Here is a 26,788-nt window from a genome sequence, read left to right on the forward strand (position 1 = left end):
CTCAGTGTAAATTCCAGCAGAGACTTCTAGACTTCCCGGAGAATCGTGACCTGCCTGGACTTGGGTGTCCCCTCTCCTAACACACCTCTGCCCAACCTCTCCATATGTGAGATGAGGACCCCTGCTGGCTAGACAGGCAGCTTGTAAAGTCACATCACTCTCCTCCTGAAAATCACAGGGGCACCCAGCTGCTCAGGGTCAATGCTGAACCTTCTAGGATTCTTGCTCTTATCCTTCATGATGGAACTTGAACTCTGGGGAGAAGACACTGGGACAGTGTGCAGGGTGTGGCCTCTGGCACTCAAGGATGTAGACAGTAAGACTCTGAAGACTCTCTCCTTGTGTAGTTACTTTCTTGCAAGATAAGACAAATAAGAAAACAAGAAGGGATGACTTCACACAATCCCACACAGTTACTGGCTAGAAAGTGGCTGGGGCAGGGAAACAAACAGGCAGGCACACGGTGTAAGCTAGGTCCCACCAAGAGGAGAAGGCAATATGGGCAGGCTTGGAGGGGAAACAGAGGAGCCACTGGGGGTGACACGGACACACAGAAGCTCAACCAGCTCTGAGCAGAGCAGCGGGCAGGAGCCAAGGACAGGGAGACGGGAGGGGCAGGTGGGGCATGGGATAAAGAAACATCAGGGGCCAGACCAGCTGGGGCCTTGTCAGCCAGAAATAAAACATCAGGAACACAGCCCTTGCGCAGCAGGGAAGCCACCACAGTGTCATGCGGGGGGCGTGGCAAGCTGATTCATGTTTGTTTTTTTTTAGAAGATGAGTCTGGCCAACCTCTCGGAAGCAACAACATACGGTAGGGGAAGAAACAGGGCTGACAAGACAGAGCTGTGGTGGGAACCATGGGCAAGAGAGGCCGATTGGTGGGCAACCAGGTGTGCACTCAGGAGGAGAGTGCAAAGAACCAGCCATATGAGTTGATTCAGTGAGGTAAGGATATGAGAAACTGTGTGTGGCCTGATCTCCTGGGAGGAGATGGTGGATGGCAGACTGAAGTCTGGAGTCCCCTCTGGAAATGCTAAGTGTGAGTGGGTCAACAGTCCTTCAAGTAGGTGGCTGATTACACGTGCTCAACGGAACAGAGCGTGGTCCAGTGGGGTGTAAGAACTCGGGTGTCTTCTGTGTCTAGACAGATGGCTAGGACCACTCGGAGGAAGGGGGGTGGTGTGTAAGGTGCGGAGAGAAGACTATGTTTGGAGCAACATCAAGGATCTGAGGTCTGAAAGAGAAGGCGATGATTCTGAGACATAGCCAAGAAAATAGCAGGAAAACACAGAGAATGTGTCATGGGGGAAGCCAAGAAAAGAGCTTCCAGCAAGGAAATTATGAAGGGAACCAAGGAGTTGGCAGGGGGAAGGTCTGGCCACGGGTGAGAACAGTGTTTCAGAAGGGCTGGGAGAGAGGACGAATGGGACAGGTCAGAGAGAAAGTGGCCGGGGAGTAACTGGGGACAGGGAGTATGGAAAGCTGCCTCAGGCAGGTGTGCTCAGAAGGAGAGCGGACCAAGGCCTGGGAACTGCTGAGGCCTCCTCCTGGCCAGTACCAGGAGGAGAGCTGTCAGGGCAGGTGTGCAGGCTCCTAGGCAGGATCTGATGACTGGGGAAAGCTGGGGGCACAGGAAGGAGACAGGATAAACCTAGGAACAGAGTCATTTGGACGTGGAGAGCTGATGGGTACAGAGGTGGAAGGGAGGACGCTGGCCAAGGGCAAGGACAGCTTATCCCTTGTGCAAGCAGGAAGCAGAGCGGCCGTGGGCACCGTAGGTAAAGCGGGGATGGGCAGGTGCAGCAGGGGTGGGTCTGAGCATAGGGAGTGAGTGAGCACCTCCCCCTATTTCCTTGGTAAAAGTAAAAGAGAGTCATCAGGTGAATAAGAAAGAAGAAGATTCAAGAAGAAAAAGTTGGAGCCAATCATTTCGCAGTATGCTATGTCAGGTTATCTGTTGCTATTTGTGTCAAAACCGTCACAACAATCCTTCCTGCACTGTGGAGTCAGTGCCCTGAGATCAACAGGCTCATCTACAGAATAAGGCTCATGTTTCTTATCAGAGCCATGGTTCATGCACACTTCACAACCCCTTGAAGAGTGGATCTCAACCTTGGATGCACGTTCGAAACACCTGGGGAACATTCTGGTGCTCAGGTTCAGCCCTGGCCAGAGGAACTGTGGTGCCAGCCCTCAACCCCGGGAACTGGGATTTCTAAAAAGCATCCTGAAGCCTAAGATGTGCAGCCAGGTTTATGAGGTTCCCATTCTCCCAGTTCTCAGTCCCTATCTGATGTAGGTTTCTGGAGAGGGGTCCCCACGACAGAACCTGAGGGGAGGTGAGCACAGAAGGTGGTCCGAGGCCTCCCATTCTCTCAGGACAAAGCTATGTCAGTGAGCACCATTTAGGACTAGCCGCCCCACTGCAGCCCTGTACAGTTGGCTCACTGAACAGAATTTGGGCCATCAGCCCTCTGTTTCACTCTGTGGTCTCTAGATTGGAAGGGGACCAATGTGATGCCTGCGATGTTGTCCACACATCCTCACACAGGCGGCACACAGGACTGCCAACAGCCAAGGCCATCCCATGCTTGCTGGGGCCTTCCCTCCCCTGTACTGTGCTCTGGGCACCTGAGACTCAGTCCAGCCCTGGTCTGCTGGGTGGGGATCATTCTAGGTCCTCATCTTGGGGGGCCCTTATGCCCAGCAAGCAGCAAGTGTTTGCTGGATGCCAGGGAACATTTGAGCTGGTGAGGGCAAAAGACTGAGTAGAAGCGACAACCTCCGGCTTCTGCCTGGGGGTAAGCTCAAAGTCTCAAAGTCAAAGTCCCTCAAAGTCAAAGGGACGAGACACTTCCTGGGGCTGGCTGCAGGAATTCCCTCCAGAAAGGAGGCGTCCAAGCTTCTATCTCTTCAGGAAGGATTATTTAATTCACGAGGGACCGATGGCTGGAAAAAAGGACCAGAGACCTGAAGTTGTCTTGTCTAGATTAGGGTTTGTCAACCTTGGTATTAATGACATTTTTAGGTGGGATCACTTCTTGCGTCGGGTGGGCTATCCTGTGGTGCTGAATTTAGCAGCTTCTCTGCTACTAGAAATCAGAAGCACACCCCTCTGATCCTTAGCTGCGACAACCCCGAATGTCTCCAGACATGGCCAAATACCCCCAGGAGAGGGGAAAAATTACTCCTCGTTGAGAACCAGTGGTCCAGAAGAAGATACCAAGGGCCAGAGAGGGCTAAGAGACTCGCGGCATGTATTAACAGCAACTGACAAGAGTATCTCTCTCTGCCATCCGTTTAAAATGATTTCTAGACTTCTGCTAGGCAAAATGAGAGCTGCTGGCCTTCAAGCATGAAATCCACGGCTCCCTGTTCTAATATTGGGGGCAATGTTTTCTCTGGTCAGCACCTGCTGCTAGAAATAGCTGGCAGGAAGGAACTAAGAAGATAAAGTACAAAGTAACAGCGTTTTGATTGAGAGAAGAAAAAAAATACACCTTTTCCCCCCTGTGGCCAGTTACCCCAGGAAGCTTCTGCTTTCTCCTTGGCCACATGCAGAGAAAGGAAAGCAGGCTCTGAGCACAGAGGGAACTGGGGTCATCCCTTTAATTAGGCCGACCAGCCCAATGAGGGGAGCAGACCTCAGCCGCTGAGACGGGGTGTCCAGCTTTGAGAGATGAGAGCCCACGGGCCCTTTAACACTGCACTGAGCTGAAGGTTGATGACAAACCCCAGGGAATGGTTTTTGAATGCCAGCCAGGATCGGGGAGGAACTGATGATAAAGGGAAAAGTTCAGGAGAAACCAGAGAAGGGAAAACGTTATTTTCTTTAAAAGCAAGCTTTATAAAGATAAACAACTTTCATGATACAATGTTTTAATATTAAGCATTCACGTTCCCTTTTTAAAAAAGGCAAAGGGGCAAACTGTAAGCTTCTGCATCAGAAAGGCCTGGGTTTGAATTTTGGCTAATTATTAAGAGTCTTGGGTTTCTCAGCCTTTTTGAACCTCAGTTATCAAATAGCAACAGTGATTCTCAGAAAATGAACATTAGATGTCAAGCTCTGGACACAGAGAGGCCGCTGACTACAAAGGCAGTTCCCACCTTAACCTTCTCCTTTCCTCCCTCGCAAAAACCCTCCTACAAATGAAGCCTCATGGTCGGAGTGGCTGTGTCACACTACCACCACCTGCTGGCAACATGCCAAAATTGTCAGCATACTATCCAGGGAGAGGAAAGAAGTGCTCAGACTGTAAACATCCCGGCACCCAGTCCCAGCACCCTCTCTGACCATCCCTGGACCAGCCCCCTGGGAAGGGAAAGACAGAGGGAAGTGTGGGGCACACAACCAGAGGGTCTGAAACTTGCGTGTCTAGCCTCTATCATTAAAATAGCCACAGAAAAAAAACAGTTCAAACTATTTAAAGGTTTAAAAAGCTTAAAGGCTTCAGATTCAGGATCAGTGGTCCAATAGCAGATTCTGGTAGATTCCAACAGGAGGACGCAGGATTAAACTGTTGGAAGGAGATGCACAAGCGCACATGCATACACACACGGACTTTCACGATGAAAGCTGAGCGCGGTGTGCACAATGACAAGGCTGTCTGCTGGCTGGGTGTAGAGGCAGGCTGAAGAAGGGTCGAAGAGAAATGCTTTAGAATCACTGAAAGCAATGCAGTATTCACAGTGATGGCCAGCCAGGGCAGCAAAGATGAACTGCTGGCCTGAACACACTCAGACACACACGTGGGGGGGTCCACTGGCATAGGTGTGATGCATCTCAAAATGCATTTAGCCTCAGAGCAAGATATGACAAGAAAGTGTGTACAAACGACCCCCTGGTGTCCCCTGCTACACCCTCAGTAATGCAAACTCTAGGATAAGGCTTCTAGAGAAAACGACCTATAAAGAAAATGATTAATTAAAAAAAAAAATCACAGGCTCCCGATAAGACTCATGAAAACTCTCAGCCAATAGTTGTTGCAGAGATAATTGTCCTGAATCTATCAATAAAGCTAAGCTGCCCCTTCATTGACTGCAAACAACAATTTCTTTCACCCAGGATTATAAGTTGGTGTTCACAGGCTCACTGCTGCCATTACGGTGATAAACAGTTTAAACCACAACAGGGTCTGACATGTAGATCAATTCTGGGTCCATAAAGAATCTACACAAGAGGTTGCAGGACAGGAATTTACAGCCACCAGTTTTTATTCCCTCTTGCTGCAAAAATTACTTCTGTCAAACACTTAGGAGAGTGAGGAAAAATGTAAAAAAATTAATTTTTCATGTACTACGGGAACAGCCTCTTCCAATGCTGAAGCTGAAGATGAATATGTTTCTGCATTTAAAAAATTATGCCGAGCAGCATGTGGCGCTTCGCCTAAGAGGGACCCAATCCTCCGTGCTGCTCGAGAGCCAGCAGACAGCAATTTGAAACCCCGAACTGAGCTGTCTGGATTTCCTCTAAGGGCAGATGCGGGTCTCATGTTAGCAACGCCAAATTATATTAGACATTTAATTTTAAACCTCAGGTACTTAATGTAAAACCTTACAACAGTAATAGTCATAAAGCAGTGGGGCATTCCATTTCACAGAATGGATTCTTCTTCTCCTCCCCCCTTAATTTAACCAGAACCTCCTGTTTGGTAGTTTTGCACACTACAAAGTAATCTATCTAATTAGGAGTTGCTCACAGCTGCTTAAAAGAGAGAAACCCCTCAGGGTACCTGTGCATAGAGAGGGGGAGCCTTTCAAAAGTTCTCCGGAGCCAAAGTCTTAATTTAGTTGTGGACGAGGGGGCAGAGAAAAATTGAGTCCTGATGTTGTTATTATTACGTTTTATAATAAAGTGTATGACAATGGGAAGGCAAATTCACCAATTCAGGGGCATTTGGATTCAAAAGCAGCTTAGCTTTCCCTGTCCCTGCTGCTAGCGCTGTGTAAGCTTTTATGATTCTGACATCCAAACCAGATACCTGGGCCAGGCAGGGGGGAATAAAATGATTAAAAAAAAGAGAGTGGGATTTGTATCAACTGCAACTTGAAAAGAAAAAAGTATGACAGAAAGCTATTAATTATATTTGTTTCTTTGGTGATTATTTTCCAACACGGCAGGGAATGTTGATGCCCAAGTTGAGGTCTGGAAATCCATTCATAAACACGTTTCCTTGGAAGTCGCCTGTCAGACCTGATGCCCTGATGTTCATTAAAAATTGCTCAGGGTCTGGGGACCTGATGGATCACGGAAGGCAGGGATGGTGCTAAGCAGCAAGAAGCCAGGATGTTACTTACTCTCACTGCAGGTGGGTACAGGGCTTCTTAATGCCCAGGTGGACCAGAGTACCCAGGGATCCCAGGAACATGAGGCTCCCACGGGGCGGGTCTTGGCAAAGCCATCCAGGCTCTGACTCTCAAACTCCCAGGCACTGCCTGATCCCAGAGCCATGGTTCTCAAACGTCAGCATGGGACACGGTTCCATTGAGGGTTTGTTAACACACAGGCTGCTGGGGCCCAGCCCTGAGCCTCGGAGTCAGTGGGTCTGGGAAGAGACTAGGAATGTGCACCTGTAACCAATTTCCAGGGGCGGTGACTGCTACTGTTCGTCTGGGAAGCACATCTCAAAATGCACCGACGTGTTCTCAGGTTTGCATCCCGGCCCCTCTCAGAGGGTGAATTTGGACAAGCAATACGGTCCCACATCTCCCTACCCACCAAGTAGAGCTAACATCAGTGTCTACTCCCTGAAGATCAAATGAGATCAGCCACATGAAGACCTCCATAAATATCATCTCTCTTATTATTACCACTGTTGTTTCCCTTTTCAACTATATGTTGGTTGTGATATGCCATCAACCCTCAGAAAATAGAAGAATCAGGAAGGATCGAGGAAAACTGCAAGAATCCTCCTTCTGTGCAGTGCTCTGCTGCCTTTCCAGATCTTTGCTATATAAGTGATGCCAGCTCTAAGCCTTAAAATTAAGATGCTAATTAATGTTGCCATTCTGACCTCTTCTTGTCCAGTCTGCACCCATCTCCCCTTGCACGCTCCCAACAGCCCCTTCATGTCACGTCCACTCCCTGGTGGTTGCATTTCCCTTTTTCCTTCTCCCTGAGCCCTTGTCCAAATTGCCTCAATGCTTATAATAACTTCCTCTTGTGGTTTGGCACCAAAAAAACCCCCATCTGGGTCTGTAAGCATTGTTCAAGTTGGATTCTCTTTCAGTTTTCCTTGATGGACTGTCCATCCCTCAACTACCTGCACAATCTCAGCCCAGGCTTTCCTACAGGTTCTCTGTGTCCCATGGCACAGGGCTCACAAAGGGCGGGACTGGAGCTCCTTCTGTGTCATGTTTGGGGCTCAGGCCCTGTGGCGTCAGGGAGTCTAACGAGTTTTACCAAGAGTGCTACATGAAGAATGGACACTCGAGGGTGTCAACAGATGAGAAATCACTTTGTAAATATAAAAACACCATTTGTATGTAGGCAAGCACCGTCTCTTACAGGAACTTTATAAATGTGTGTGTAGAGACCAATGCCATCTCTTTCCGTGCAATGCCACTTCCAACCAAACTGATGGTCTGGAAATAACAGGAGTCCCAAGCTTTGGTGGTGGGGAGTGCCTGTGGCACACACGCCTAGCTGGGCGCAAAGAGCTATGATGTGGGGTGGGGGCAGAGTGACCTAGTGAGTCTTTATCAAAGACCTAAGTGTGCAGCAGGAAGGCTTACACAGAACAGATTTAGACAATATGCCACTTTCCATGCCTTTTCTAGAAAACATTCTTTTTTTTTAAAGTAGGCTCCACCCCCAGCATGGAGCCCAATGCAGGGCTGGCACTCATGAGCCTGAGATCAAGACCTAAGATGAGATCAAAAGTCAGATGCTTAACCCACTGAGCCAGCCAGGCGCCCCTATAAAACATTCTGAGTAGAGGGGAGGCAAAGACTGGGGGTGAGGTCTTTCTTAAGAACCTGCTCTTTTGTCCCCCCCTTTTCCCAAATATAACTCCCATAGCACATAAGGAGAACTCCAATGCTGTTGCCCTCCTCAGGCCCTGGTAGTGGATCCATAGTGAACTGGGAGGAGGAAAGATCTAAGAGGTCCCCATTTGACCAGGAGGAACCAAGGCAGCATGCACAGCAGGCTCCGGAAACATCTGTGCAGAAAGGCGGCCACAGGCCAACCGTGGCTGGCCAGCGATACCGAAAGAGCAGCTTGATGATGCAGTAATTATGTGAACTGCTTGCTCACTGTAATGACAGCAGCAGACACTCGGCGACAGAAGCCACCCTGGACCTGGTGCTGTGTTCACACCCAAACCACACAAGGAGGGAAGCACACCCATGCTTCGGACCAGACAGGCTTGTGGCCACCATGCGGGCGGTTCAGGTGCTGATCCAGCACAGGCCCTTCCAAGGGCAGGCAACAGAGGTGAACACTCAAATGTCACTTTCCAAGGGACCAAACTCCAGGTGCTTTGTCTGAGTCAGAACCCGCTTTCCTGGGGTCCTTGGGCATCGCAGGACCTGAGACAATGGGCGTAAAGCCCTAAAGAGGCAGAAGGGAACACCGATTGCCAAAGCATCCTCCTCTGGGTGGGGAAGGGGGCCCAGAGGCAGGTGCGTGCCGGGCACAGGGGCCATGCTCTGTTCACACATGCCATGCCACCCGCCCTTCCAGACCCACACTGTCATGGCACCCCTGGGTGTGGCCTTGATGGACTCCACTTCTCCTCGGCAACCAGTCTGGAGCTGTCCTTATTGCAAGCCCTCACTTGGCAGGGTTGGCCACAGAGATGGAAGCAACTAGAAATAAGGACGATGTTTACCCACAGCAAACGTCCTGCTACAGCAGCTGGTGGGTCTAGAGGGAAGACCTGATGCTGAATCTTTTAATTAGAACAAATTATGCTAAAATTACTTTAAACCCCTGTCTGATAGACGACATACAACAGTGGGAATTCCGTTAAATACCGGTGAGCGGGCCGTAGATAGAACGCCACAGGCAAAGTGCGCTGCTGCAAAGCCAGGCGGCCTCGATAGCACATCAGTTACGATTCCGCCCAGACATCAGGGCGGTTTCTGACGTCCACACCCGTCTCCCAAAAGGCTGCCCACACTCATCAAAAAAAAAAGGTGACAGGGAACTCTCCAAATTTAGAAGGTGCATCAGGAATTTTGGAAAACTAATAGGGAGAACGAATTCTGTGTTTTCCTTTGATGAAAAAAGCAAACACACCCCACATCCGACAATGGAACATCAGCAGTGCTACTCGAAGTATGGGTGTGGGGTCTCAGGGAAAGTGTGACTGGGATACTGGCTATAATTATTTCTCGCCTCCTTGTCATGGGACCGTGTGTGTGCAGCCTTGCTTTCCAAACCTGGCAGGCAATCTGCTCCTCCCTGATAGGACCACATGGGAGGATGTGAGTGAAACCTTTGTCAAGGACCAAATGCTCTGCAGATGAAAGGTGACACACACCCGGCTCATGAAGCTGCCCCATAGGGCCTGCACACAGAGTGAGCACGGATGACCAGGGAGCCACATCCGGCCCCTGGCTCACACCGAGGACCGTGAGGGGGGCACGGGTCCGGGGGCCTGCGCCCTCTCTTACCACTGCTGATGGCTGAGTTTGCAATGACCGTAGCCTCACTCCACTGGTCGGCACTGGAGACAGAGTAGGAGCGCTGCTGCATACCGTCCGGCCGGCTGCCGAAGGAGCCCAGGCTGATGCCGCTGGCCATCTGAGACCCAGATGCACTAGTGACATTCCCTAGGAATAAACAAGTCAGGTGAACACCACCTCGGACTGCAGACCCCAGAAGCCAGCACGAGTCAGTAGAGACGCCCACGTGGTTGCGCATGGTGGACCTCGGTACCGAGAGCCGCTGGCGTCCTGCCTACGTGAAAGATGGATGCATCCTACAGAACAATATTCAAGAGGAAAACAAGGGTGGAACAGATCCTAGGGAGCCTGCTGGCACACTGCCAAGGAATCTAACCACGCAACACAATCCTAAACAAAAAGACGCCGACGCGACACCATCTCTAGGTGGGGGCAGAGGTGAAGATGGAAAACCCACTTTTGGGCAAAGCCTCAGTCCCAGCAAAACGAACCCTACAGGAGCCCCCACTGTGTCCACGTATTGATGGAAGGGAAAATGATCACAAATGGCAGCCAACTTTTACAGTGAAGCTCTACTTTATGGTCAACACGAATCGAAGCTCCTAGACAAGACATTGGAGGACATGCACTCTTAACCCAGGTTAGCTCACTCTTACCCCGAAGAGGCCCAGTAGAGGAAAGACAGCCTTCGCCACTGCTCAGCACATGGGGCGGTTATGGAACAGTCCCAATGTGTGTGGGATGACAGCGATCAGGAGCTCAACATCAGAACGAGTGATCTCCTGGTCATATCAACTATAAACTCAAAATCATGACTCAGAGCCTTTCTCTAAAGTGCGGCCATCCTACTGTCTGTGAGTAAATTCATGTATTCGATGCAGATCTTCAGAGAGATCAGGTTTGTTTTGTTTTAGACTTTCCTGCTTATGTTAGTTTAGATCCAATCAAGTTCAAATTATTTTAATAGAAGGCTCTCATAGCACAAGATTTTAAGTGCATAGATTGGGTTCGTAGTTCCCAAATCTGGCCAATTACCAGAACTGCCCATGGAACTTTTAAAAAACAAAGGCTTCAGAATATTTGTATTTTGATTCCGAAGGCCTGGGGCTGGGGCTGGGGCTGGGGCTGGAGAGAATGCACATTTCCCACAGAACTCTGGTGGTCCCGGTGAGCCATCAAGATGTGGGAACTGGGGCTCTGCTACCAACAACCAACTGGACTGCGATCCCAAGATCATCTACTGAAACGCCTACGTGAGCCATGCAACAAACAAGTGGTCCACAGAGATGCGATGCTTCAAAAAATATATTTCTTCCTTAAAAGGGGATACCGATTTTATGCCGTTATCTGAACCGGGAATACTTTGAATATCACAGAGGAAAACTATTCCCAGGCAGCTCTACCCACTTCCAGAAAAAAGCTGAAAGCAACACCTCAGGACCTGGAGCATGGGCGGACCCAGGCCCTCCTGAGTGCGGTTCTCAAACCAGTGCTCGGCCAGGGGCTCATTAGGATCGCAGACCCCCAGGCCCTGCCCTAGCTCCTGCTGTTTCAGACCCTCCTTCGGAAACGCGGGCACACACGACATCCTGGGGGCACCTGCTGAAGCTCGGATACCCAGAAATCACTACGAACACAATACCGACAACTGGAGCTCTTTGCCACCTCAGACGCCTGCTGTCAAAGGTGTCCTCAGGCAGCATGCAGGACTGCAGGTCAGGAGCCCGCTCCTGGCTCCGTCTGGCTGCAGGGTCTGAGCCAGTTTAGCCATTTCCCTCCTACCACGGAGGTGCTGATTTTTGGGCCCACTCAGGCCCTCCAATCCTGTAAGCACACATTGTGACTGATGCTGCTGGCTAGGATTCCTGCACCCACTCGGGGGCTGATCCCCATGGCAGACTGGGGAGAAAGGCCGGGCATCTGGCAGCTCAGACACAGAGGAGCAGCTCATGGTCAGTGGGGGTGGCAATCAGGGACAGACCACATGCTCCTTCGGGGCTCAGACCCACAGCAGGGCACCATCTGGGGGTGCGGACGAGGTACTCCCATTGGGCAGTGCAGTGTGGTTCTCCCCCTGCAGCCTATGTCCATATAGGTGTCTGCTGGCCACCTTCCCACCATCCCTTTCCCCTGCCCTGCTCTCCTAGGAGGGCACCCATTTAGGCTACAACCACTGGCTTCCTGTTAGGCTCAACCAGTGGGGAGAGGGATGAGATGGGCGGTCACCTGGGGCTGGCTGTCCCTGAGACTTTCTAGGGCACCCCTCCCCTTGCCCCAGTGATGTCTGTGGCACTTCCACCAGCCCCGGTGCCCACACCTTCAGACCCTGGGCCTGCTCTTCCCTGGGAGGATCCTCATCTCACACACCTACACTCAGAGCCACATTCAAGACAAACCCCACCTACCCTAAGACCTCAAAACCATTTCTACTTTCATCACATGAATTCTCGGCAGATAGGGGCCCGAGGACACTGCTAATACTTTTATGGTAGGGCAAAGAGAAAAGCTGGAAAGAGGACAGAGAGGACCACGAGAAGATCCACACAAGCTGTGACCTCACCGCTGAACCAGCAACCCCAGCCCCAAAGCCTAACTGCCTGTGGGCACACCTGCCGTTTGGCAAAAACGTTGAGGAGATGATTCTTTCCTCTCTGTGAGGGCCAATCACACCGGTGACAAGTCATGATCAAGCGTGCACTCTGTCCACAAAACCTCTTCTTACACCAGCCTGAGGCACACAAGGGCAAGGCTCACAAGTACCCAAACACCTTCACTGTCTGTCTTCGAGCCAATGATGCCAGGACGACACTTAAGCCCACAGTGTGGCTTCCCTTCCGGGGAGTGGCTCCCAGACGAGAACCAGCCTAAAAACCTCCTGACACACTTCCCTTGAAAGGCAGTTTCCCAAGTGCACCTGTCCCTGACTACACATAGCAGAAGCCCTAGGATATCCACTTGCACACAGTGCAGCCTGCTCAGTCTGAACGTGGGACAGGAACACGTGCAGTGTCCTAATGGGGGTATCCGACAAAGAGCTCGTCTTAGGTCAACAAACTCTTCATGTCCAGGCCAAATAGCCACTGTGGAAGGAGAGGAGTAGGTTTCTTGAAATGAACACACTGTAGGAAACCCATGTGACAGAGTTGGCCATGTGTCTGCAGCGGGTCCCCTAGTCCTCAAGCTTCCAGCTGTTTGTCAAGTGAACTTTCAAGCATAGCACGTTCAATGTATAAAGCTGCTGGGGAGCATCTCTGGGGTTTGGCTCCTGAGGGGATCCTCAAGGAACCCCACTGGGGCCTGTGAAGAAACTTCTGGCAAGACTGTGTGCTCCTGGTGTGTGACTGCCGACTCAGTGCAAGACCCAAAGCAGGTGGGCAGAGCTCTTCAGGAAGCCCAACCTCAGGGCCCTGCAGTGCGTGAGGCTCTCCTTCTTGCAATCACACCAAACCCCCCACTGTGGACTCAAGATACACTACATGACCGAGTTCTGGCCACATGAATATGGGTAAGACTTGTGGCCTAGAGTCTGGGTTGAGCTCATAGATGATTTTTCCTGAGTACATAATGACTTCTTTTTAAAGGCAGAATCTGGGAGATATCTTTTAAAAATTTGTGGTTTCTGGCATTATTTGAAAAAATGAAGAGCATCTGGCAGCAGCGGGCTTGTGCCTGTGCTCTCCAAATGGCCAGTGCAGCAGCCAGAGAACACACCTGCCTGCCCAGTCCTCATCTTTGCTAACCGCGAGTCACAAAATCTTTCAAAAATTGGCTGAAGAACAATCTTGTTTCAGAAGTAAAACGTTTCTGATTTTCTCCCAAGAGAGCGAATCTCTCGTATATACTCAATTTTAAATGTCAGTTAAAATTTTTCTAAACACCAAACAATAAAAGATCAACTAACTAGTATGTAAGAAAAAAATTATGAAGGGCTAAAAATCCCGTTTTTGCCATAAATATATAGCTTGGGGATCAACACAGACATGCCCTCACCTTTAAAGGTAAACACATGAAGACACAGGTTTTAACTTTGACGCAAACCAGTGCTCCATGGCCCCATGGAAGTAGTCTCAGTGGCTCACTGTGGCCTGTGGAGCATCTCACTTCCCGCGGGAGCAGTCCTGGGCCAGTGGTTACCCTCTGAGGCATTTCGACTTGCTCTGAGTGAAACCATAAGTCAAAGAAACCAGCTACCCCCAAATGTTTCATGAATTATCTTAAATAACTCTACAGATCTAATTATGGTATTTTATGTCAATTTCTGATGCTTATTTTTACATACACACACACACACACACACATATACACCCCTCATCCAAAAAAGGCTAATGCATAATTTCATTTGTATTTCTGAAAAAAATGTCACGAATTGGCACCAGTCAAGCAACACCAGCCTCTGCTTCTAGACTGTACACATGCACACCCAGCAGAGTCTGCCCTACGTGTGACCACACTGCGATCTTCTCACCACTTCTGAAAATACTTCTAAAGCAAGTAAGAGAGGTGCTAAGCTTAAACTCACTTTATTTCCTAAGTTCTCTAGGCCTACATCTTCAAGTGAATGGTAATTCATTTCACATTAACATATTATTAATTAAGGCTGAGGATCTGGGGTTCTCATCTGTGAAAGAAGCCCACAGCTGATCTATTCCTGGCAGTCAAGCATGGAAGACCAAGACCATAGAGATACACGGGAGGACCTGGACACTATTCTCAACGTAGTCGGGGTCAGCCTCAAATGCGGAGCAGCTCTGAGCGGCTGTGCCTAGGCAGAGGGGCCTCTCTGGGCCGTCAGACTGAATGGCTCCAGCAGGTCCTCATCCGAACACACATCCATCTTGCTACAGAATTCCATTCGTGTGGCTGAGAACCAAGATATGACACTCAAGTCTATCTGACTGGACAAGTCCGTGTGTGCCCAAAACACAAGGCCGAGGAATATAGGAGCCACAGGAAGGTCTGAGGGGCAGGAAGAACAGCCCCTGGAAGGGTGTGGGAGAGACTTTACAAAACGCTGCAGATTTATTTTAGATTTTGGAAATGGAGACCACCCCCCTCCAGAAAAGTGTGGAAAGAGGGATCTCACGCAATCCTGGGACTACCCAAACGCTCTTCTGACTCACCTGATGTCCAATAAGAGCCACTCTCCCCAGATTCCTGTTTCCCTTTTCACCTCAATCTGATGGAAGTCACACACTCAGTCCAATGTTAGTCCCCACAAGTGCCTAACACTTGTGCCAGAAATCCTGTACAAGAATATTCGCAGTGGTGTTCCTTGGAACAGCCCCGAACCAGCAAAGGAGGACATCTCCCCACCACAGGCACCCCGTGGTATGTCCATATGGTGGAACACCACAAGCAGGAAGGACGGATGCTGACATGGCCACAACAGGACAAACTTTACAGACAGGATGTGTGGAGAAGACCAACTCGAGCACCAATGGCTGTGACCCCACCCAACGGTTCACCATCTACAAGCAACCAGTACTAGGAGAGAGCAATGGGATAGCAACCACCCTCAGACGCGTGTGTATAGGCACGGGCTGGCGGCCACCTGCTGCTTCCCAACCTGAGGACGGGCCACCTACACACTTAGCTACCAGGATTTTGCACTTTCTCTGTGTGTGTTCTATTGATATAATGTATCTCACCCTCCCCAAAAAGCTAAGAATGGGTCATCTGAAGAGTTTGTGGATACAGAGGTCAGGTCAGCAAGTGTGAGAGACAGAGTTGGGGGGGGGGGGGAGAGGAGACGGGGGCACCAATATGAAGTCTCAAAGAGGGGCCCAGCCCTTCACAGTAGGAGCTGCTGCTTCCACAGCAAGGGAGTCAAGAAAAGACCTATTTGTTGTTTGTCTCAGTATCTTTTCCCCAAATATTGAGATATACACAGTCGACTACCTGGCCCGTTCTGAACTCAGATAGAGTGCTTCCTCCAACACCCCATCTCCGGATCAGCTGGCTGTTGGCCTTGATTAGCAGGGGGCGGCTACATTACCATGCTAATCCATGGAGTCTCAGCGCCATCTCCTTGATATGGATATGTGTGTGCTTATGGGCCGCCCTGATTAGCCCAGCTTCCATGTGTCAAAAGCGCCAGATTCTTCCCAAAGAATAATTTTAGCTTTACTTCTATCCCTAAAGTGTAAGAGTTGATTTGAAAAGGTACTTACCTCCACCATATGCTATTTTTCTTAAAACAATTTGCATTTCAAAGTGACTATGGCATTTATATCTGAATGAATATCAGTATGTTGCCTGAACTGATCTCAAACGAGCATGAAAAAGATGCTGGTTTTCTATTGAACACGACTGTTTTCATCCACCAAATGCCATCAAAGACAGAATGCCTCTTTTAAGCTATAGGCTTATTACATAAAAAATAGCTTGCTCTGATTTTTAAAAATATACTCTGAAATAAGGCTTTTCATAGCATTCAAATAAAGGTTCATCAACAATTATGTCTTGTAAAATACAAAATTTTGCTCACTGCACTTTCCGTTTTAGTTCATCTTCACAAACACAGCTTGGCCTTCTCAAAGGCTTAAAGTGGAAAAGGAATATTTGGCATTTGAATTACTAGTAAAGTAGCTTGTAGAAGAGCAGCAGTGCTTGCCAGTAGGTTAGAGACCTGTGCCTTGCATGAGGGGAGCACGACGCAGAGAGGGGTCTACAAAGGCCCCAGTACAATGCAGACATTGGTATCTACTGTGGGATTTTATACCTTTTTAAAAACAAATCGTAATTACAGCATAGTATTGATAGGAGCTTTCCCTGATCCTCGGAGGCCTCACACTGAGAAACAGATCGGTTTTGGGGGTGGATTCTCATTCCTACCTGGCCTCCAATGTGAGAGGAGTCTGGGGTATGAGGCCGCCTTGCAAACCTCCGAAGCACAGCCCCCACTGAGCACGAGCAAGACGGCCAGTTTGCTGGAATTGGAGCAGGGCGACTGAGGCTACTATAATGGCCACACCACTTCAAAATAGGCCTTTGCCATCTGTTCGTCCTCCAATTATAAACCCAAAAAGAAATATAATTCACAACACTACCATAAAAAGTGAGATACGGATGATTTAAGTGCCTATGAGCAGGGCCGTTCGCTGCACTATTTGCATTGGAAATCTGCCCTCCTTTTTGGCATCCAGGACTTGAGGCTAAGAGGATTTTTTCCAAGGACACATTCAGTATCTTAAAGACATAGGCGTCCGGGATTCTGCATTGTTATAAACTGACACTTGTTTTGTTAGAGTGCGTTCAACACGTCCACTACTGAGATGGGAATCGCGGTGCACCTCTTCACTGGGATATAAGCCCATATGTGCTGACCAGAGAGGAGAGAATGTATGGAGCCCAGACCCGGTGGTCACAGTGGATGTATTTGCTACTACCTACAACAGTGTGGCCACACTCAGGACTACAGTCCTGGGACCAGTTCCCATCTATTTCCTAAAAAGCAGAAATAGTTCATTTTGCTTGGATTTCTCCTTGTTCTGATTATGATGTCCAAGGAAAAAGAACACTGAATCATTCTTGTTGTATCAATGTCTTTAAAACTTACCTTGCACGAATGCTGTCAATTAGAAGACTTCCAGAATCTCATGTAACAGATCAACTCATTATTGAACATGAGCATCGATTCTTCTTTGTAATGGCCATAGGAATGATGTAATTTTATATTACACTTCTTTCTTATGGCTTCTAATCCTTTTCATGTGTTCCATTATTTTCATCATAATTTTAGATATATGACATCTTGCTGATTTAAGGCAGACAATTCATACTGCTATTTTCTTACTTCTGGATAGCTTCATTTCCAATTTCTCGTTGGAGTAAACAAAACTGCAAAGGACATCTTCTATTAAGACTCTTCCTTAGGATAAGATCTTGGAAGAATCATTACTCAGTCCAATAGCATTAATGTCTTTTTGACTTGTGGCATATATTGCTGATTTTCTGAGGCCACTGGCCAAAAGATGATGGAACCTGGACATCTTGAAAACAATTCAGTTCATGATTTGTAAAATGGATATAACGTTAATGATGATGACAATAATATGCCTCATGTGGCTGATTTATATAAACATCAAATTGTATAAAGCACTTTGTAAACCACAAAGCCTCTGTGGATATAAGCTGTTATTAATTTCACCAATGGTGAGTTTTCCTTTTCTCTCTAGTTTATTTTTTACTAAAAGCTTAAAATGCCAATAATGCTAATTTTGTTTGCCTTTAAAATCTAAAAGGTATGAATGTCATCCTTACATCTTTCTTGTGCTGGGGTCTCCTCATGTGTCCCTTGCTCACATCTGCATTCGGCTATTACAGTCGTCCTCACAATGCATGAGCCAACATGCATGCTCTCAAAGGCGTCCTGAGCATCTGCTGTATGGACCTGGGCAGTGCTTAGTGCTGGGACAGCGTGACAACACTCCTACCACTCCAGGTCTTCCAGAATTTCCAAAGGATTACAACCAGGTCCATCCAAGCCATCAGAGGCACAATTTATAAAGGGAAAGAAGAAATGAAACCATGGGCCTGGGACATGGTGCTAACAGTGGATGAATAGTACAACCAGATGTGCAGAAAGAAAGAGGAGCTGGAAAAGCCCTGGGCCTGCTCACGTGCCACAGCCGGGCCACCACTGCATCCTGGAGATGGATATAAATCTGGTGTTCGGGACAATTCAAGATGAAAATATTAAGCACATGAGAAGGGAGGCGCTCACTTTAAGGGATTATATCCAGAAATCAGTCCAAATATATTTACTCCAAAGACAAAGTCCATGTCTTCCCAGTTCTCCGGCGCCACACTCATCACTGTGAAAACAATGCCCGCGCTTTCTTGCCCACTTTTATCAGGGGCAGGAACACCTGCTACTACAGACTCTGAGGTGTTTACTCACATAGTACATACATCGGGCTCGCCTGCCTACTGCCCATTACTTGTATGGGCTACATGAATGAGTTTATAGCAATGCAGTGATAACAAAGTATAAGCAACATTGCACAAAAGGAAAATAAAACTAAGGATTTTCTTTTAAGGGATGCCTAGGGGGCTCAGTCGGTGAAGCATCTGCCTTCGGCTCAGGTCACGATCTCAAGGTGTTGGGATCGAGTCCTGTGTCGGGCTCCCTGCTCAGCAAGGAGTCTGCTTCTCCCTCTCCCTCTGCAGCTCCCCAGGCTTGCCCTCTCTCTCCTTCTCTGACACATAAATAAATAAAATCTAAGTAACAAAATATGATTACCATGTTCACATATAGTCATGTTTTGTAACACATAAAGCCCAAGATGTCTGTGTCTTCTCCTCTATTTTTGTAATTTGGTATTATACTCCTAACAACTACATCCAACATTGAGTTTCTTCTTTTGCACTTGATGACAGTTCTGTCTTGAAAATGTTCTTTCTCCTTTATATGATATATACAATAGGTGTTTTACCCAAAATCCATTTTGAGAACAGGTTTCTCTGGCTGTCAGTACATTCATTATCCTCTTCAGGAAGGAGACTGTGGCAGTCATGTAGGCTTATGCTCAGAAGTGCTCACTTCTTTCCCTCTATTCCGGTCCTACGAGGTCAGCTCTTATAAAGAAATCATGGCTGTGGTGTGTAGGTGGGCCTTTTACCACTCCCCAGAATATTCCAGAAAGACAAATGTTCTCTTAATAAGCGGTAACTACCAAACACCAGGCCCACCTGGTTTGGATATGGTGAACGTCATGACTACTCTGAAAACACCCCTGCCTGAGTGGGAGCAGGCATGCAGCAAGGAAGCCAGTCATGGGCTTGGCTCGATCACAGAATGGCTCTTTCCCCGGGCCCCAGACAGCACTCAGCCACCCTCCTGAAGGACGAGGTCCTTCTCAGGGACCCTCTTTCCTCCAGCTCTTCCCATGCAGACCATTTGCTGGTGCTGAAAGCATCACGGGAACAGCCAAAACATTATTCTTCACCAAACGTGCACTTTTCTGAAAGGGGGAACAAAGTTTCTAAAGCAACTTTTATTTACTTACGAGAATATCTGTCCCCAGAGTGAAAGATAGCTCAGTATCCCGAGTATTTTAAATGGAAATCATCAAGATCAAGGTGCTTTTGTCATCTTCTCAGAAGAGACCACCCCACTTAGGGTTCAAATAATTGAAGGAAGTTTCCTTAAACTGGAAAGCATGCTTCTGATTTATCCCTGAATTCCTCCCCAACAGTTCTGCCCATGGAGTGCTGCATCGAAAGAAAGCAAACAGTGCTTAGCCTCAATGATCATCCCTTATAGTTCTCCTGGGCAGAGATGCTTAATGATAAAATAACTGTGAGGTCACGAAACTAGGAGAGGGTAACAAAGAAAAGGATGCAATGGTCTCCATCTCAAAGAGCTTACAGTTTCAGGATGGAAACAACAGAACAGAAATCTGCCTAAACCTCAGTGGTAGAAACATCTAAACACAGAAACAGCTAGCAATAAGAATGTGTTTCTCACAAAAGCTGAAGATGGTGCAACTCTTCTGAAGAGTAGTAACTTTAGTGTCTCTTTTAGTTACAGAGTTAGCACACTTCCTGATGTTTTGGGTCTGAAAGAAATGCCCCCAAATATTTCTTCCTTTCCCTAAAAATAATGAGTTATTAAAAAGCCATCAAATCGACTCCAAGTAAACCCTGGTTTGTGGAAGGAGATTATCATTATTATTATTTTTTTTAGCAAAAAATCAATTTTTTGGCTAAAATTTATTTATTATTTTTTAGCAAAATAATTCTCAACCAGTAAGGCTTTTATTTGCAAGCGTTCTACCAAGTGGCTAGATGGGTGTTTAGGAAAAGGACCCGATTTATGAATCAGACTAACGTGGCAAACAAAGTCCAAAGTGTGCGACAGGAAGGGGTGACTGAGGCAGAAACACAGCGAAAAGCAGTCGGGATAGGGGGGTGGTCCCCTCCCTTGTGGGAGGCCCCCGACCCAGAAGACACACATGAGCCATGCGGTTCCCTCTGTGCCCAGAGCAGACTCTGGAGTTATTAAAATGTTTTCTAGACCATTTGAAACTAAACAAAGAAAAACTTTGTTTCTAGGAGACAACGGATCTAATTCTGATGTTGCGTTATTTATTTATTTATTTTTTCATAGCTATTACGACTGTAACAGCAGCTTAGCGGCTCGGCGTCTGCAGTGTGAGCAGTTTTGATAAACAGCCTCTGCGGGCCACACAACGGGGATAATGTATCCTTAAGTACCGCCAATGAGCTGCCATTCTGCACAGCCAATTACTTCTGTGCGTCTGTCACTCAAAGGAAAAATGGCTGAGCCCATTAGATCAAACCTTTGTCACTGTTCCTAATGCACTCTTAGGCCTCATTAATCTCCGGGAGCAGCAACAGAGCCGCCGGTGTCTCATTGCCTCCCCCGAACAGGCCCACGTGAAGCCTCTCATCTCTCCCCCAAGTGCACCGCGTTAATCAAGCTCTCCTTATTACCCCAGTCCCTGTCACGGCGGAGAGCGCGCTCCCTCTTAAATGCTCTCATTATGACCCATCTTTAGAGCCGGCTAAGTGGAAAAAAAGAGAGAGGGAGAGAGGGAGAAAGAGGACGGGAGAGAAAGAGGAGAGGAAAAAGCAAGTCCGATCACATTAATATTCATGACAATAATTAGTATTCTAGGTCACTGAATATTCATGCTATTAGTTTGGTTTTTTATGGGTTTGCTGGATGTCCTGATTACTGAAGTGTGGAGGAAAACAGCATGGTTGAGACTTTAGATGTCAACGGCAGTTCAATACTCAAAACACATCGAGATCCCCGCCCCCAACCCCGAAAAATCAGCCTCAACCCTCCCGGAGGCTTTAATATTTTGAAACCGCTGGGGGCCTGAAGCGCAGGGAGGGAGGGAAGAGGAGGAGGCAAGGTTTCCTGCGACAAAGGCCTACACATTGCTCTGCTGAGGATAAAAACACAGTCACCATGCCAAATACCCAACAAAGACACACTTTTGGGACAGGGAGGTATCTGGCATCTTGGACCAAAATGGGGCAGTGTGGGAATAAAGAGTCGGGGGGACATGGCCTAGGAGCCCGGTGCCCACGGAGATCCGGCTGGTCCCGCAGAGCTCCGCTCCCACCACAACAGAGGGAATGCTGTTGGGGGTCGGGCATGGGTTTAGTGTGTCTGACCCATGAGGGCTGCACACAGGTGACAGAAACAATAGTGCCCGGCATGGAAAAAATCCATGCAAAATTTCTGTCCCCTTGCTTCCTTTTCTTCACCAGTGACAAGTACAACAAATATGATGGATTCCTGATGGAATCTAGAGACTGGCCCTGGACTGCTGGACTTTGCAAAGGTGCACTCCCAAGAGCGAAGTAAGTACACTGGCCATGGCAGCAATGAAAAACCCGGTGTTCATCTGCATAAGGTCCTAAGATGGGGAAGGTGGGATTCAATGTAGGGTTTCTGCCTCTCAAGACCCTTTTGTGGACCATTACGTTTTCCTGTTGTTACTTCACTGTCAGAATAACATCCAGACCTGACACAACTCAGTATTCCACTGTAGGTGGATACGATTCTACAAAAACAGCCTGGCTGACAACTCCTGTCAGAAGATACTGTGGGACATCTGACTGTCTTCTCTGGAAGTATGCCTGAAATTACAGTTGGATGGATTCACTAAAATGTGGCTTCTGACTAGAATGGTGACGTGGGTTCCAAGCCAAAAAGCACCAGGAAAGGCAGATACTGTCATGGACATCCTGAGTGAGTGACCTTGGAAGAAGGGGGAGATGTGATCAGGAAGGGGAAATTTAACCAGGCCTGAATAAATATCTCCTGGATTCTTCTTCTTCCTCCTCTTTCTTGCTGGAGTAGATGCTTAAGTAATTTTTCAAAAAGTAATTTGTTTCTGTATCCATGTATATCTAAAAATTTTTTTCTTCCTCCATACTTGATTGATAGTAGTTTGGCCCTTCATAGACTTCTAGGTTCAAAATGATTTGTCCTTAGAAAGGAATTCTTCCATTGTCTTTTAGCATATGGTGTTTGCTCCGAAGTCCCTAGGCCGGAATAGTTCCCTCTCAATAGGTAAGCATGCTCTCTTCCTGCCTGGGATGCTTTCTGGGAATCTGTCTGTGTTTGCAGAGTCTCCTCTCCCCTGAACTTGACACTCAGCTCTTCAGATGGAAGACACTAACATGTCCTTCATCACCTCTAGTGTGCTTTCTGCTATCACAGGTACAATCACCAACAGTATCCTTGGCCATGATCTTTACAGCACTGAACCTATCTACTGAATTTAAAATAAAAAAAAAAAATTTTCTTTTTGTAATCAATTTTTCTTTAATTTTCAAGGACTCTTTATCCCCAGGTTTTTCATGTAAACTTTGTTTCATTTTACGAAGACAATAATAATTAGCTCTCTGAAGTCTTCCTTCTTCCCCACCTCTCACTCTCTTGTAGGATCAGTTGCAGTTTATCTTGGTTTCTCTCATTTTTAGTGTTGGTTTCCACAAATGCAACGTATTTGTGAACGTGTGCCCGCCAGTCCATCAGGTAGAGGCAGGGGCTGGCCCTGCAGCCTTTGGAAGGTGTGTGGCCCAAGCTGACTGGGAGGTTCACTTTAGATCAACCGCACAGGGCTCGTGGGCAGGCTGGTGTGCATCAGTGACGGCCCTCACGGCAAGACTGCCTTTCCTTGTCATTTCTTTCTGTCTCTGTGTGTGGATGTCTGAGCTCCCTAAGCCACTCCCTTCTCTTTCAAGCATCAGTGTCCCCATCGGATTGGAGGTGGGGGACACCGATGGCAGGCTCCTCTGGAATGTGTCCCTCTACCCGCCATGCCTGCCCTCCGCAGCTGCCCCACGGAGTGTGGGGCCTCCCCACCTTCACTGCAGTTCTTCTGCTCTGCGTAACTTGTGGGCCCCAAAGGGAGACCCAGGCTCAGTTATCAGTACACAAGGCAGCTACTTGGATGTGTTTTTCCTCCCCTTCCCTAAGCCCTGGTCAAAATATGATATGAAGATCATCACAGTTCCAGCATTTTGATGTCTGAAATGCAGTCAACATTCCAAGACTGGTGAAGCATTTCCCAATACTAGGAATAACATAAGACCACCACCACAACCAGTGATTTTCTATCCAGTTGCCCCCTTCATCCCTTGAGCATTGATCACCAACTTCAATGGTCTTATCTGTTTATCTTCTGACTCCTCCGCCCCCACCAGAGTGCAAGGCCTCTGAAGGGAAGATCTCATACTGCCCATGAAACCTCCAAAGCACTATTCGGGGCTGGGCAAACATGCAGCCGACCCAGTAATGATGGTACACGAGCAGTACAGGAAGAAAAGCAGTAAGGTATTCCAAAGTCAACACAGTCATACAATTAGGCATTATCATATCTGAAATGTGAGATACATTAAGATCATATACTAGAAAATCAAGAGAAACATTTGAATAAATATTCCCACTAACATAGAGTTCAATATAATGACTGGATATAAAAAACATAAAGACTATGAGCTTTCTTATTTCTATTTTTTAAAAAAATATTTTATTTATTTATTTGACAGACAGAGATCACAAGTAGGCAGAGAGGCAGGCAGAGAGAGGTGGGGGAGAAGCAGGCTCCCTGTTTAAGCAGAGAGCCCAATGTGGGACTTGATCCCAGAACTCTGGGATCATAACCTGAGCTGAAAACGGAGGCTTTAACCCACTGAGCTACCCAGGCACCCCGAGCTTTCTTATTTCTTGCAAAGTAGATGAGATAACAGACAGCCCCCTTCTCTTCCAACCCCTCTCCCCCAAAACACTAGCTTCACATTTCATCAAAAATTATAAACAGAACGGATAGACATGATACATCTAAATGAAGAAAAGTGTTAACATTTTACTGAGGGATATATATTAGATTTGAATAAATCGGGCAAGGCTTGTGTTCCATGACAAGAAGCTCAATATAGTAAAGATATCAGTTCCTCCCCAATTAACTGATAGATCAAAACACTGTCAATGAGTGACAATGTGATTATTTTTCGAGGAAAGGAGAAGGTTTCAAGTTACTCTTAAGTTTATTGGAAAAAATAAATGAGTGGCAATAGTCAAGAACACCAGTAAAATCAGAGTAATATTACTGCCAGATATAAATTGAATCATAAACCTAAGAAACTGTGGTAAATCCAGACATGGTAACACAATGGTAACAATAGGTCAACTGAAAGATTCCCAAGCCCAGAAGCACAGTGATTTTGATTAAATGAGTTAGTTGTATAATAAAGGTGACACACACAGTTATAAGTAAACAGTTTGACAGAGAAAGGACAATTAGTTATCTATTTGAAAAAGGAGTTTAATTAGATTTCCTATTGTGTATAATTGATGCAAACAAATTAAAGGTGGATTCAGGGCTAAATATTCTTAAGAAAGAAACAAAAATAAAACTGCAAAACTCAGAAATATATATTTATGAATTGTGATCTGTTTTCAGGATTATTACTAAAGGGTTTCTAAATATCTAAAGCAGAAATTGCAGAACTAAGACTTATAATTTGATTATATGTATATATTCTTGATTATACATTAAAAAAGGGAAAACCTCTATATGTAAATTAGACCATAAAATTTAAAAAGCAAATAATAAACTGAAGAAATACCTATAGAACATATTATACAGCATTAATATCCTTAACATGTAAAGAAGACAAACACCAAATACAAAAATGGGAAAAGATACATCTAAACAATTGTGACGTAAGAAATATCTGTATCAACAGGCATGCAATGGTCAACTTTAGTGTTAACTGAAGAAATCCAAATAAACAAAGCATGAGATATTTTTAGTATAGATTCCAAAATGATAACAGCAATGCTAGCAAGCATGTGTGGGTGAAATGGATACTCACTTTAGAGATGGAAGGGTACTTGTGTAACAAAACCTTTCCAGAAATTACTTTGGAAATGCATACCACGATCTTGGTATCTAACCACTGACTGAGTCACTTCACTTAGGGACATTTGTCCTAAGACAGTAACAAATGGTATACACAAGGATTTAGGTACATGCATATTATCACGTCTACACAAGTGATAAAGTTACAAGAGGGGAAGGCACAAAACATTGCTCTATTCCGGTAATTGAGATAAGAAAACAAATAAAAAGGAAAAGCATAAAAAGAAACAAACATCTCCATGTTAACTCGAACCTCTAGAACAAAACAGCAGAAATCAAATGAGTTGAGAAAGAAGAATACAGTTAAGTAGCATGTTAAGTTCTTTGGCAAACAGCCCTAAAATAGCTGAAATAATACCTATTTTTAGGTCAAAGTCTGCCACTTAAAATAACATCAACATACTTCAAGTTAAAATTATTCTTCACGTGAGAGAGTACATGTGAACAAGGGGACAGAGGGTCACCAGCTGATGAGGTCACCTGCATGCAGAGACAAGGAAGCTACGTCCCTGAGCACCATTGTGACCACGAGGCACTGTCTTTCCCCAAAGTGGTATTGTGTTCCTATGATGTCACAGCCCCACTTAACATGTCCCTACTTGTGATCCGAGGAAGAGTACACATTAACCAGGTTCCCTTTAAGAGGAATTAACTTGGCTAAGGGTTGGAAGAACGTGCTGTCATCAGTTGAAAGTGGGAGCAGGGAAAGGGTTTCTGTGCAAAAGAATCCCAAACCCTCCTATCCACACAATGCCAGGGCATTCAAGAGAAAGGAGGTGCTAAAGGAATGCTCCTTTAGCCAAGGCACAGGACATGAGCCACTCCACGCATATGATAAGGTTACAAGGCATTTTGTATTTTGTTTACCAAACATTACGTTTTTCTTTTTTTTTTTTTAAAGATTTTATTTCTTTATTTGACAGACAGAGATCACAAGTAGGCAGAGAGGCAGGCAGAGAGAGAGAGAGAGGGAAGCAGGCTCCCTGCTGAGCAGAGAGCCCGATGCGGGACTCGATCCCAGGACCCTGAGATCATGACCTGAGCCGAAGGCAGCGGCTTAACCCACTGAGCCACCCAGGCGCCCCACATTACATTTTTCTGAGGAAAACAAGGGGCAGTTCAGCACCAAAGAACACAAGTCTCAAGATTAAAAAAACTCTAAATTCCAAACATTATGTATTTAAAACTCCTTCAAATCACTGAGGCTCTTCCCTCATCCTTGTGCCTGGCAGATT

General features: G+C 46.8%; 1 protein-coding gene across 10 annotated transcripts in view; it reads right to left on the reverse strand.

The window, feature by feature from the left end:
• The window catches only part of AGAP1 (ArfGAP with GTPase domain, ankyrin repeat and PH domain 1), a 504,744-nt gene that overhangs the window by 138,357 nt on the left and 339,599 nt on the right, over positions 1–26,788 (reverse strand). For 6 of the 10 annotated variants that reach the window (XM_082689783.1, XM_082689784.1, XM_082689780.1 and 3 more), the window contains exon 12: positions 9,625–9,783. The exons of the other annotated variants lie outside the window; for them this stretch is intronic. In XM_082689783.1, coding sequence (XP_082545909.1) covers positions 9,625–9,783 — 159 coding nt within the window. The remainder of the gene's footprint in view (positions 1–9,624; positions 9,784–26,788) is intronic. 10 annotated transcript variants of the gene reach the window in all.

This window comes from Mustela nivalis (genome assembly GCF_964662115.1).
Source record: "Mustela nivalis genome assembly, chromosome: 11".
NCBI classification, from domain to species: domain Eukaryota; kingdom Metazoa; phylum Chordata; class Mammalia; order Carnivora; family Mustelidae; genus Mustela; species Mustela nivalis.